General features: G+C 34.9%; 1 protein-coding gene across 1 annotated transcript; it reads right to left on the reverse strand.

The window, feature by feature from the left end:
* Positions 1–97: 97 nt before the first annotated feature.
* On the reverse strand, positions 98–10,924 carry LOC117345309 (mucin-5AC-like). The gene is made up of 4 exons (XM_033908378.1): positions 10,505–10,924; positions 2,471–2,745; positions 2,014–2,114; positions 98–1,663 (listed from the first exon to the last, which is right to left on the reverse strand). The coding sequence occupies exons 1-4, from the start codon at positions 10,673–10,675 to the stop codon at positions 1,065–1,067; spliced, it is 1,146 nt and encodes a 381-aa protein (XP_033764269.1). The 5' UTR covers positions 10,676–10,924; the 3' UTR covers positions 98–1,064.
* Between the last annotated feature and the right edge of the window lie 1,952 nt (positions 10,925–12,876).

The raw sequence follows: 12,876 nt of genomic DNA on the forward strand, positions 1-12,876 counted from the left end.
CCCCCCCCCCCCCCCCCAAAAAAAAAATTCTCAAATTGACTTCATGTATATATGTGTCATTTCAAAATTTCAAAATAAAAAAATTATAAAATCAAAATTAATTTCTGCAGCATAACATTTATTACACAGATACGTTTAACATAATTAATATTCATTTTAAGAATAAAACATATTTTTCCGAAAAAAAGTTATAGAGATAATTCACGATTTTCGCAACAAAATTACTACCGCCTCTAGACGCAAATCTAAATAGAAGTACATGTACATGTATTGTTTGCTATTGATATAAGTGATTTTGTGATTTTACAGAAATGAAAGTGAACATTCGCCATTTATTGTTAAATAAAGCATTCAGAATAATATACATCAAGTTGTTTTTTTAATTTCATTGATGGAAAATTCATCACCATTGTATTACCATTGTTGTCATATGAGGTCCAACAGGGAAAATAATTCATTCCCTAGGATGGTCTCAAACTTGGCGTAATGATTCTTATATACAAAGCAATTAACAAGCCCTTTGCTTTTGTCAAATCAGAACTCTTGGAATTGAACTCCCACTTTCTCTCTCCCATGAAAATTGAAAATTCTATTTATTCGACATTACTAAAAGTGGTCTTGGTTATCCTAATGTCACAATCAGATGAAGAATTGCATTATGACGTCATAATCGAAACCCAATCAAAGCACCATTTGGCTTCTACTCCAATCCTCAAAGAGATCACCATTTTACTACAAAAACTATTGCACAAGATTCTCATTAAGGTCTTGCATGCTTCTTTGATGTAAACCACACTCTTTCCAATGTTTCAATATGGCCTCGTTTTATACGTAATCATGTTTTACCAGAAACAATCATGATTTGAATAGAAAGAATAATATATAAGCCTTGGTATGTAAATGCGTCCCTTGAGATGAAATATCTTTCAATCGTAAAAGGTTCACAATATCATATAACAACATGCAAACCTAGGGTATCGATATAAATATATCACGCATAAGGAAATGCACTCAGAATGAAATGTTAATAAAGAGCCTGCCCTTGTTTGAACTAATATGCTGTGCTACACGCATCTGCAGTGGGTCCGGGGACAATAGCCTCTAGCGCAGTTCATTCGACACCACTTCAACATCCCAGGAACTTGAGAGTACACAGGCGACACAACTACTATGCAGGTACTACTTTGCGCAGCCGCAGCCGGATCTCCTTTGTTTGTTTCTTGTTTTGAAGTCAGCATGGGATTTGTCGTTGTCGGTTTCGGAGTAGTTGTCGGTCCATGAGTGGTAGTCGTTGATTTAGCAGTGGTAGTCGTTGGTTTAGCAGTGGTAGTTGTTGGTTTAGCAGTGGTAGTTGTTGGTTTAGCAGTGGTAGTTGTTGGTTTAGCAGTGGTAGTAGTTGGTGTAGGAGTAGTTGTTGTTGGCTTAGGAGTAGTAGTTGTGGGTTTGGTAGTGGTAGTAGTTGGTTTAGCAGTGGTAGTAGTTGGTCTAGGAGTAGTAGTTGTGATTTTATCAGTGGTAGTTGTGGGTTTATGTACATTTGATGTGGTCATTGGCTTCACGGTATCTGACCCCTGTATAGCCACATCAGAACACCCATAAAACTCCTCTTGTGGCCCAAATCCGATCCCACTTCGGCCGTCTGGGTCCGTCCCCCAACTGTTGCCTAGGGAACGATGAATAACAACTTGATATTAAAACGTATATAAAACGTGTTCAATGGTTTCGTTAAATAAGATATCATAGCTGTTGTAATTGTGTTAAATTAGATATTTTGATTTAAAATACTGCGATTCATATTTGTAAAACCATTCATTCAAGAACAACACCACATAAACTGTTTAACTATCAAAAAAAAGTTATTGAACACAAATCACAAAATATTAATCACAGGTTTTACGATATTAGTCATAAGATGTACAGTATAGCAATATTTGAATATTGATGAATTCACTTCGAAATTTTGAATACCCTATGCATAATTTGATTCGGTCAATATAGAGTTGTCCCCCTTACCAACATGCCATTTCCATTGCAACACGCACTGCGTGCAGGCTAGGCCGGTCGGAAGTGTGTATTTCATTTTGTAATGGCCAACGTCGCTGGATATATAATACCTGTAATATTCAAAAGTAAACCCTACATCAGATACAAATTATATTTAAAAAAAAAACATAATTAAACATCAAAATTTATCATACGACATTATGCAAGTAAGTTGCTAAAGTGACAGCCGTCCATGATTATTTGTTTTCATTGAGTGTGGACATTTTGATGGCCCTGCAAAACTAATGAAAGGAAATATTTTGGTAAAACCGTTAAATATTAAAATCACAAACCAACTTTAGCTATTTACTGTTGGGTTTTTTTTTTTTTTTTTTTTTTGCTTTTCTTTTTGTTTGTTTGTTGTTGTTTTTTTTCGTTTCTAAAACGTATTCTTTCAGTTATGATTCTTATAATATTGTCAACTTACTTGGTGCCACTTCTATCAGCCAACTGCAGGACATGCTGATCAAGGCATTTTTGTGTTGCGGCTTTCTTGACGTTGTTATTTGGACAAATACGAAATTCGAACCATCCCAAGTGATTAGCAGTTACTTGCACATCAATGTCGATGGTCTGACCCTCCAAATACTTCCGGGTTATCAGCCCAGTGGCGTATTTGCCGCCAGCCTCGTTCAGACGGTCACCGTTGTATGGATCGCCACATATACCACATTTACCTCTGTTCGGGGCACTCCATTGATTCTGAAATTGGAATAGATTTGTTTGTTGATTATTAAACCTTTGCGAAACGTTAATCCGAGTGGACATAATGAATAATTATGAAAAGCCAATTTCTTAAATGCTACTGGGAATATGAATACATCAAAATGAAAAGAAACACCTGCTAAATGGCTGCAAATCCTTCCCAGTCAGGTGTTCAGGAACGACAGATAATACCAACGTTCAAATGAAACAATAATTCTAATGTCCCATTGTCCTCATTGACACCATGATACACAAAAAGTTTTAACACATGTGGCAAACACACACGCCAGAAAAGTTTGTAAATCATACATTATTGGATAATTGGGGTAACTGAAATACTTCATAAATGTGAAGTCATATCGTCACCCGAAAATATCCTTAGTTCGTTTTTAACATAGACAACATAGGTACAAAAATGTATAACATTCTTTGATAAAAATTTTAAAAAATTTTCAATTACTGTAACTTCATTTCATTATCTTATAAACATAAGTATATAACTGTATAATAGCGATATTAGTCAAATTAAAAAAAAATAGATAAATGAAAAGTTTATTTTGAGCCATATTGGTTTGTTAAATTATTCTTGAAATACTGTCCGCATACACTATGTACATGATATCACTTTACCTGGTCACATCAATCATTATTAGGTGGTTAGTATACCCTTACGCTGATAGATTACAAAATTGTTCAGTCCAATTCATTCCGATTTCACTCCCGGAATTCCACAATTTTGGACATATGCACATTACTGACGAGTCATAGATGAACGATACAGCTGTGTAATGCAATTTGATATTCATTTTCAATGTATACCATATTAATAAATCCGTATTTTAAGTACTATTCACTTAAATGTATTGTAAAATCTGTGCCAAAGATATCACAAGATATCAGCCGATTCTGTGAATCTATTATTGAAATGCTTGTTAGTCGATATTTCGATTTCCTGGTTAATTTATGAATTACTTCATATTTGATTAATAATATCTTTTTCCTCTAGAAATGATTTTCTCTGATATGGTAATAACAATTCATCCCCCCCCCCCCCCCCCCCCCTTTAAAATCAATTAAATCATGAACGCAAACAAAATTTTTGCTTTGTAATAGAAAAATATAGAACTTTAATTAGATGCATTAAATAGTAGATTTTATGGTCCATCATAAGCTAACTATGCGTCATGAGTCAGGTTATCAGTTCTTCCTGGATTCCCCTGTAGGAGCAACGTTACCCACAGTATGGAATGTACCATGTGTATATATTCGACACTAACTAACGCACACAACACTTCTTGTAAACCGATGACAATAATTATGCACACCTAAAAACAAACGATATTGATAGACGGAGATGGTGAAACAACAGGGATTTATATATCACCTTAGAAGTGTCAGAGATAGCCCTTTAGATGACAGATGTAAAAATACACTTGAATAAATTGCTGAGTCAAAGAAGGAAATTGTTTTTATCAGTACCCTATGAAATTATAGGATTAGCATGTTAATGTGTTTAACGTAACCTTATATATGTAGTAACACTGCAATGGGGCTATAAACCTCATCTTCATATAACTGGCGGCTCCATTGTCACCACCCTAGTTAGCATTATGAGAATGGGACCCATATTTTCATCTACATGGCGAATGTTGACGATGACGCAGAAGACGCTTAATGTTCCGAAACACCTGCTTTATCATCACTTCATTTGTTTTCAAGGGTCTGTATAAAATCTAACTTTTGTTCTCGTTTTGACTTCGTTTTATGGATCTTGAGCTAGTATAGCTGTTTCGTTTGCATGTCGGTATTTTATTGCTTTTGGACTTTTTTCTGAGTTTTACATGCTTCTTATGAAAGTTTGCATTTAAACACAATACAACATTCGATATTTAAAATCAAATCAATACCAACTACGGAGGAGAATTGAACAGACTTGATTATTAGTGTAATATATCGCTCTACTTATCTTTCCAATTCATTACTAACGCTAAAGTATTTCGCATATTGTATTAAGTGACTGGTGAGTCTAAAATCATTTTACATATAATCATTGGTTGAAATGGTTACTTCTGAAGGCGGCATGAATATTAAGTATCGAGTATTTTCTCTTGAATAAATGTGTCTGATCTTAATAATCGATTAAACTAGAAGGATGTATCTAAAGTAGGATTTTTCAATACTTAATTTGAGAAAAATATGAATATTTATTAGTGCAATCCCAAGTCCCATTATTTCTACACATGTAGTACATGTTTCATGTAATAGGTGCTGATTGCTGATATAACAAGGCAGGATTTGCTGGTAATTCGCTGTTTCATCAAAATAAGTTAATAGACAAAAATAATCAGCTTGTATATTGTTTATTTACATCAACTTAATTAATTACGTTTATTGACACAAATGAACGTACACGAGGGGTGTTGTGAGAGGAAACTAGATCTCTAGTACCCGCAGAACATCGCTTTTCACGTCTGAATGAGGAATCGAACCCAAGCCGCATAAGTGAAAGGCAAGTGGTTTACTACTGTGCCACATAATCATCCATCTATATTAAATCTGACATGAAACAATTTTATTTTCCGCATATCAATACATCTTTCACCAGATTATATTAGACGGCTATATATACTAAGAAAATCGATAGTTAACTTAGAACAGTACCCTATGGCTATAGTAACGGTATTAATAACGGCTTCACCAGATGTTACCATCATCTGGACAAGGTTTGCCATATGTCTGGAGAATAATAATACGTTTTGTAGTATCATATATATTATTTTAACGTCGACTTTGAAATTGAAAGGGAAATGGGTGAAACGATTGTATATAGGTAGCATTTCCTTTCTTAAAATAACATATGTTTTGTTACTATAAAGGTACGGCTTAAATTTTCATCAATAAAAGCTTTGACTCCAGTCAGTCTATTTCACTGTTTAATTGTACAAGTAGATGTGCTTATAAACGTGCCACAACTGAAAAAGAAGCCACGTCATCCATCCCTATGCTACATTTCCGTCAGGTAGTCATCTGGCTAACTATGACACAGATGCAGGACGCCCATAAAGCATAATCCATGTATGACCAAACAGCAAGTAAATGCCTTTGTTTACATGTCATTGTGTATGTTTTGTGCACCGGAATAAGGGTTTGTTTATAGGAATGTTTATACAACACACCAGAAACAATTGACCAACATCACCAGCAAATTGGAATACTTACATGCTGTAACGTCATATTTATTAATAATCAAGATATACAATTTAATTTATACATCACAATAAACAATATACCACATAGCGGGTTATTTTAGCGAGCGTAGAATTCAGCAATTAAGATTTTTAGCACCTTAATCCAAATCTACTGCATTAACAGCATTAACTATTGATCGAAATCTTAATGTATTAATTATTTAAATAAGACGATAAAACCGTCCGCTTATTGTACCGGGGGTAGTGGTTTATATAGGGATGTTTACAAACGCGTAAATGTGTATGTTCAGACCACTTGAGTCGATCCTCAATTCTGTGAGAATATTAAGCGACGTCATTTTAATGTCGACAATATTTCTCAATTAGTGTTTCAAAATAGCTGAAATGTGCTCCTCGCTAAAACAATCCGCTATACTTCGTTTACACAGCAAACATCATAGTGTACACCAGTGGCCACGTACTACGTGTTGTTTTATAGTATCAGTATATTATATATTTACTGCCGTACCATTCCATACCATATATACAGTATACGTCTTATGGTAGATCATTTAAATCTGATAAACCCAATATAGCGATGCTTCAGTGCAAACCTTTTAAATGTATCATTATTTTAATCGACTTCATTTATAGGTCAAAATTTTGATTTAAATAATGAAAAAAAAAAAAAAAATAAAAATTAAAAAAAACAACACAAAAATAACAAAACCACACAAAAAAACATAATTGCCAATTATTCATGGGTACTTATAAATTGAACATATCCTATTCGTAGAAATATTCACTTTTATTAAGAATAAAGACATTAGTCATAGAAGTTCGTGATAGTGTTTTAAGTTCATGGTGCACCGCAGAAACTATCAACTTACTCCTTCATCAGTGTTCGTATTAGTTCGTAAGGCTAAATATTATTAAATCAAATATTCAGCAAGAAGAAACAAGCAAAACTTGAAGGGAGAATTAATGCAACAGCTACAGCCATCCGAGAATCGGATACAAAAACGCCTCGAAATGATATTAAATAGAACAAAGAAGAATAAAAAACGAAACAAAACAATAATAACAAATCCCTGAAAATAAACACAAAAACCGAAAGATAACTTGAAATTGATTAGATACAGTAATTGAAAATAAACGGCATAAGGTAATTATAAAAGTACGCATTGATACTAATCAAGGTCAGCGCGGTTAAGACGTCAAAAACAATTCGAGGAGTCACCAAGTGAACCCAGACCCCAAACAACAACTCAACTGAAACCATGAGCAACCAGAAGAAAGACAACAACAGAAATCGAGGACGTATCGAAAGTTAAGAGTAATTGTGTAACAAATTTCATCTGTCAAAATCGTTAGATGGCGGCCTGTTGGTAATTTTCTTTCTGATCAGTCTCAAAAATGGACATATACAAATTGGGACTTAGGGAAACACGTATATGAAAAAAACAGGAACTGGAACTAAGTTTGATAGAAATAAGGTGGAAATCAGTCACGAACACAAAATCTAATGAAAAACGTATACTTTGAGTCTGTTTCGAGAGTGGGGCTACATTGTACATGATTAGTAATACTGTAATCATACATGTTATAGCTATAATCTTATTTTAGTGTTTTTCGCCCTTGAAGCTTCGCGCTAAATTATGATTACACCAGTATATGCGTGTATCTCAAAGCATATCATGTGAGTGCGCCAGTTCATCATTGCGTTAATCTAATAAAATTTGGCAATGCGCTAAAGTAAGTACATTTACGGTATTTGGGTTTTGTAATAAATAAAACCCTACACTGGTGCCAGTATTGGAATTTATTAAACTCGTTAAATGATAGATTAAATTATTGAGCTTGATTAATAAACCTCATATTACATCAAAATTATGTAGGACCTTCCAGGTACAGAATGTAACACTGATTTCGCATTCATCATTAAAGAATTAGCAGAGATCGATATCAAGAATAGGAAGGCATTGTTTTGATAAATAAACCAAACCAATTCCTACTTAAAATTTAAGTATATAATCAAGCCCTATGAAGCAAACACACGTGTAATTGATAACCTAGTTAAATCGCCGAATTTAGTAACATAACAATATGTTCTTATTTCACTTTGTCTCGATAACACTATCCACCATATACAGAGATTAAATTTGGTTGATGATAATACATTTCATAAGTAACATAGATCATTGTTTTGTTCAGCTAATAAAACCAAACATCTATGCCCATAAAACATGGGTAATTGATAAAATTATTTGGGACAATGCAATTCTTTATTTTAACATTGGTTTAGGCATATATTGATTATCAGGACTACCATACTGGATTTGTTTATCATACCTGTCCCAAGACGGACGAAACAGCTGTACAATTCAGTTCTATATTCATTAATAGTGTTTATCATACCTGTCCCAAGACGGACGAAACAGCTGTAAAATTCAGTTCCATATTCATTAATAGTGTTTATCATACCTGTCCCAGGACGGACGAAACAGCTTTACAATTCAGTTCTATATTCATTAATAGTGTTTATCATACCTGTCCCAAGACGGACGAAACAGCTGTACAATTCAGTTCTATATTCATTAATAGTGTTTATCATACCTGTCCTAGGACGGACGAAACAGCTGTACAATTCAGTTCTATATTCATTAATAGTGTTTATCATACCTGTCCCAGGACGGACGAAACAGCTGTACAATTCAGTTCTATATTCATTAATAGTGTTTATCATACCTGTCCCAAGACGGACGAAACAGCTGTACAATTCAGTTCTATATTCATTAATAGTGTTTATCATACCTGTCCCAAGACGGACGAAACAGCTGTACAATTCAGCTCTATATTCATTAATAGTGTTTATCATACCTGTCCCAGGACGGACGAAACAGCTGTACAATTCAGCTCTATATTCATTAATAGTGTTTATCATACCTGTCCCAAGACGGACGAAACAGCTGTACAATTCAGTTCTATATTCATTAATAGTGTTTATCATACCTGCCCCAGGACGGACGAAACAGCTGTACAATTCAGTTCTATATTCATTAATAGTGTTTATCATACCTGTCCCAGGACGGACGAAACAGCTGTACAATTCAGTTCTATATTCATTAATAGTGTTTATCATACCTGTCCCAGGACGGACGGAACAGCTGTACAATTTAGTTCTATACTCATTAATAGTGTTTATCATACCTGTCCCAGGACGGACGAAACAGCTGTACAATTCAGTTATATATTCATTAATAGACTCAAACTTATTTATGATTATATGCACAGTAAATGTTATATATATATGTGTGTACAATCTTTCTAAATATATATTTCGTAATACTGTAAATCACTTAGATTTCACGAATACTTTATTTCGCGAACTTAACACTTCACATATGATTTCGCGAAAGCTGATTTAAAGATGCATTTTAATTCGCGAATAATGAGCTATTAGAGGCATATACTCTACAAGGTTCCTATATTGGTAACCGATACCTTGATGGCTAGCTTTAGAGGCATATACTCTACAAGGTTCCTATATTGGTAACCGATACCTTGATCGCTAGCTTTAGAGGCATATACTCTACAAGGTTCCTATATTGGTAACCGATACCTTGACCGCTAGCTTTAGAGGCATATACTCTACAAGGTTCCTATATTGGTAACCGATACCTTGATGGCTAGCTTTAGAGGCATATACTCTACAAGGTTCCTATATTGGTAACCGATACCTTGACCGCTAGCTTTAGAGGCATATACTCTACAAGGTTCCTATATTGGTAACCGATAGCTTGATCGCTAGCTTTAGAGGCATATACTCTACAAGGTTCCAATATTGGTAACCGATAGCTTGATCGCTAGCTTTAGAGGCATATACTCTACAAGGTTCCTGTATTGGTAACCGATAGCTTGACCGCTAGCTCAATGTGTTTTTTCGTACAAATAGTCGCGAAGGATTTGAATTCGTGATTTAATCTCCTCGCGTATTAAACGCGAAAATAAATCCCACGTGAAACAAAAGTGACTATCACCACATCATATGCCTTTTATTGATAAATGCTGTTCAGATTTATCGTCATTACTATAACGTTCAGTTATGCCAAGGTAAAGAAAGATATATGAGATGAGCATTCCAATATGTAATCAGTTTCATATCTATTGAGATATTATGTTTTTGTAGCAATAGACGAAAAGCTTTGCGAATATATAATATACACAAGAAAATATAAAGTAGACAATGACATGCAGCAACCGTATATTGAAAGGGAATAAACGGTAAATCTATAGATAACCCGACAACGTAGCTTTCCGCCCTGTATTAATAAATGAGTACACTACTTGTAATGAATTAGGTGGCGTACATTCATTTGTAAAAGGAAAAGCTAGTTTAACCTATAAGTGTTGCAAGCAGTACAGAATACGATGATTGCGATTGCGATATTGGTAAAATTTGAATATGAAAAAATATGACTATCAAAAAGTTGATATTTTAAAAAAGTATTTCGATTATAAGCCACACATAATAATGTATAAAAAATTAATCTACATTCCAATCTTACCGCAAAACCACCACAGTTGAGTTGATTGTCGTTGTAGTTAGGAGGGGTGGTGTACCCTCGCCTGAACATCGACGAACGAGAGGGTGGTTCCCATAGTCGACCATGGCCTCTAACGGTCACCACTGTTGCGAATAGCAGGCACAGCACCTTCATATTACAATTCATCTCCATACGTCCGGACTGGTGATACCCGGTGCGTTTAATGTGTTACTTTACACTTTTAAGCGTTGTTTTGATACCGATAAACTTGGTCCGATACTTGTTTTACGGGTGTGGAATGTGTCAGAGTCTTTCTGTGTTATGAGCGCTGTTGGTGAATTAACCCCTTTTAATGCCCGAACACGTAAGGTGCAGGCTAGACCTCTGCGACCTCCTCCCAAGATCCTCCCTCCCGACACAATCATTTAAGGGTATATTGTTATATAAACAAAGCAATCTATTACACGCAGGAAACTTGTCATACATTCTTACACGTAAAATGTAGACGGGTCTGAAGACATGTTTATAGAAAACAAACATGATATTTGAGATATGCGAGGATTATCAATATTGAAAGGAGTGGCTTTAAATCTCAATATAGTGTTGAGCAAATAGTTGTTTGTAGGTCTCGATAAGGAAGCAAACACTCCATGACGGGTAGGGTGTGCTCATACGGGAGGCCTAGTCATACTTGATTTAGAAGGATTCTATTGAAAATTAATGGAAAGCATCAGATACATTTTAACTTGTTTGTTTCCTATGAGCATATAGCTGGGCATAGGGTTGTATGGTACGTTAATTGGACATATAGCTGGATGTAGGATTTATGGTACGTTAATGTGACAAATTACTGGACATATGATTGTATGGTACGATAATTGGACATATAGCTGGACATAGGGTTGTATGGTATGATAATTGGACATATAGCTGGACATAGGGTTGTATGGTATGATAATTGGACATATAGCTGGACATAGGATTGTATAGTGCGTTCATGGGACATATAGCTGGACATAGGATTGTATAGTGCGTTCATGGGACATGTAGCTGGACATAGGATTGTATAGTGCGTTCATGGGACATGTAGCTGGACATAGGATTGCATAGTACACTCATGGGACATGTAGCTGGACATAGGATTGCATGGTACGTTAATGGGACACATTACTGGATATATGATTGTATGGTGCGTTCATGGGACATATAGCTGAACATAAAATTGTATGGTACGTTTATGGGAATGGGATATATAGCTGGACATAGGATTGCATAGTACACTCATGGGACATATTGCTGGACATAGGATTGCATGGTACGTTAATGGGACACATTACTGGATATATGATTGTATGTTACGTTAATTGGACATATTGCTAGACATAGAATTGCATGGTACGTAAATGGGACATATAGCTGGACATAGGATTGCATAGTACACTCATGGGACATACTGCTGGACATAGGATTGTATGGAACATTAATTGGACACTAAGATCAAGGATGCCTACTTCTGAGACTTGTTTGTATCTCTTTCCCAGAAAAAATGACGGAAAACTTTTCTGGTTTTGACATTTTTTATCTTAATTTTAAGCTTACATTAAAATATATATTTACAAGTAGTATAGTAGTATGTATCCGTAATCGAAATCGCTTTCTATACACGAACCTTCTTTACATCATTAGAACGTGTTATATTACAAAGAGTGCGAAAGACACCATGCGAGTGATACGATTACTAGTCTAACATATGACGATATCACCCATAGTTGTAGCTTAATAGGTGACTGGCCAAACTTTATTAAGATTTCCTTTCATCATTGGTGCCGATCCAGCCATTGGTAAGTTTTACTAAAATAACAAAAGGGTTAGCCGTGAGGCTTCCAATTAAGTGCGTAATCACATTGAAATTATATGTTAAAACTTAATCATGATGCAGAGTATTTCATAAAATCAACGTCGTTTCCATTTAAAATGCATGCTAAAAAATAACAGTGATACAAAGCATTGCATAAAAAAACACGACGTAACCAGTAAAATATGTTCTTGATAGGAGTATGGAGGACTGCAGTCTTACCATTTTAAAGGTATTTCAACAATGACACATATTAAATATAGAAACAATATCTTAGTTGTTCAAACTTTAATTTTATGAAACGTGTTAAAGAACCAAAGCATAACAATCATTATCAAAATCATCGTTGTTGTCGTCACGAGACTGCGACGACGACGACGCAAAATGCGTAGTGTATATATAAATACTAAATTGGTGCGCAGGTCCCTTTCACCTATTCCGTCGAAACAAAATCCACACATTCCATGTTTCAAATACTATCACTATGTCCATTCGTACATTTTAAGTATTTGTATGCGTCGCTATGACTGTATTTTAT

This window comes from Pecten maximus, chromosome 16 (genome assembly GCF_902652985.1).
Source record: "Pecten maximus chromosome 16, xPecMax1.1, whole genome shotgun sequence".
Classification (NCBI taxonomy): domain Eukaryota; kingdom Metazoa; phylum Mollusca; class Bivalvia; order Pectinida; family Pectinidae; genus Pecten; species Pecten maximus.

What these genes read in the sequence shown, in the direction of transcription:
- LOC117345309 (XM_033908378.1), bottom strand. Translation starts at nt 10,675, where the DNA reads ATGGAGATGAATTGTAATATGAAGGTGCTGTGCCTGCTATTCGCAACA. An exon ending in TCAACTGTGGTGGTTTTGCG is followed by an intron (nt 2,746 to 10,504) that starts GTAAGATTGGAA and finishes TTCCAATTTCAG; the next exon opens with AATCAATGGAGTGCCCCGAA. An exon ending in GCAATGGAAATGGCATGTTG is followed by an intron (nt 1,664 to 2,013) that starts GTAAGGGGGACA and finishes ATCGTTCCCTAG; the next exon opens with GCAACAGTTGGGGGACGGAC.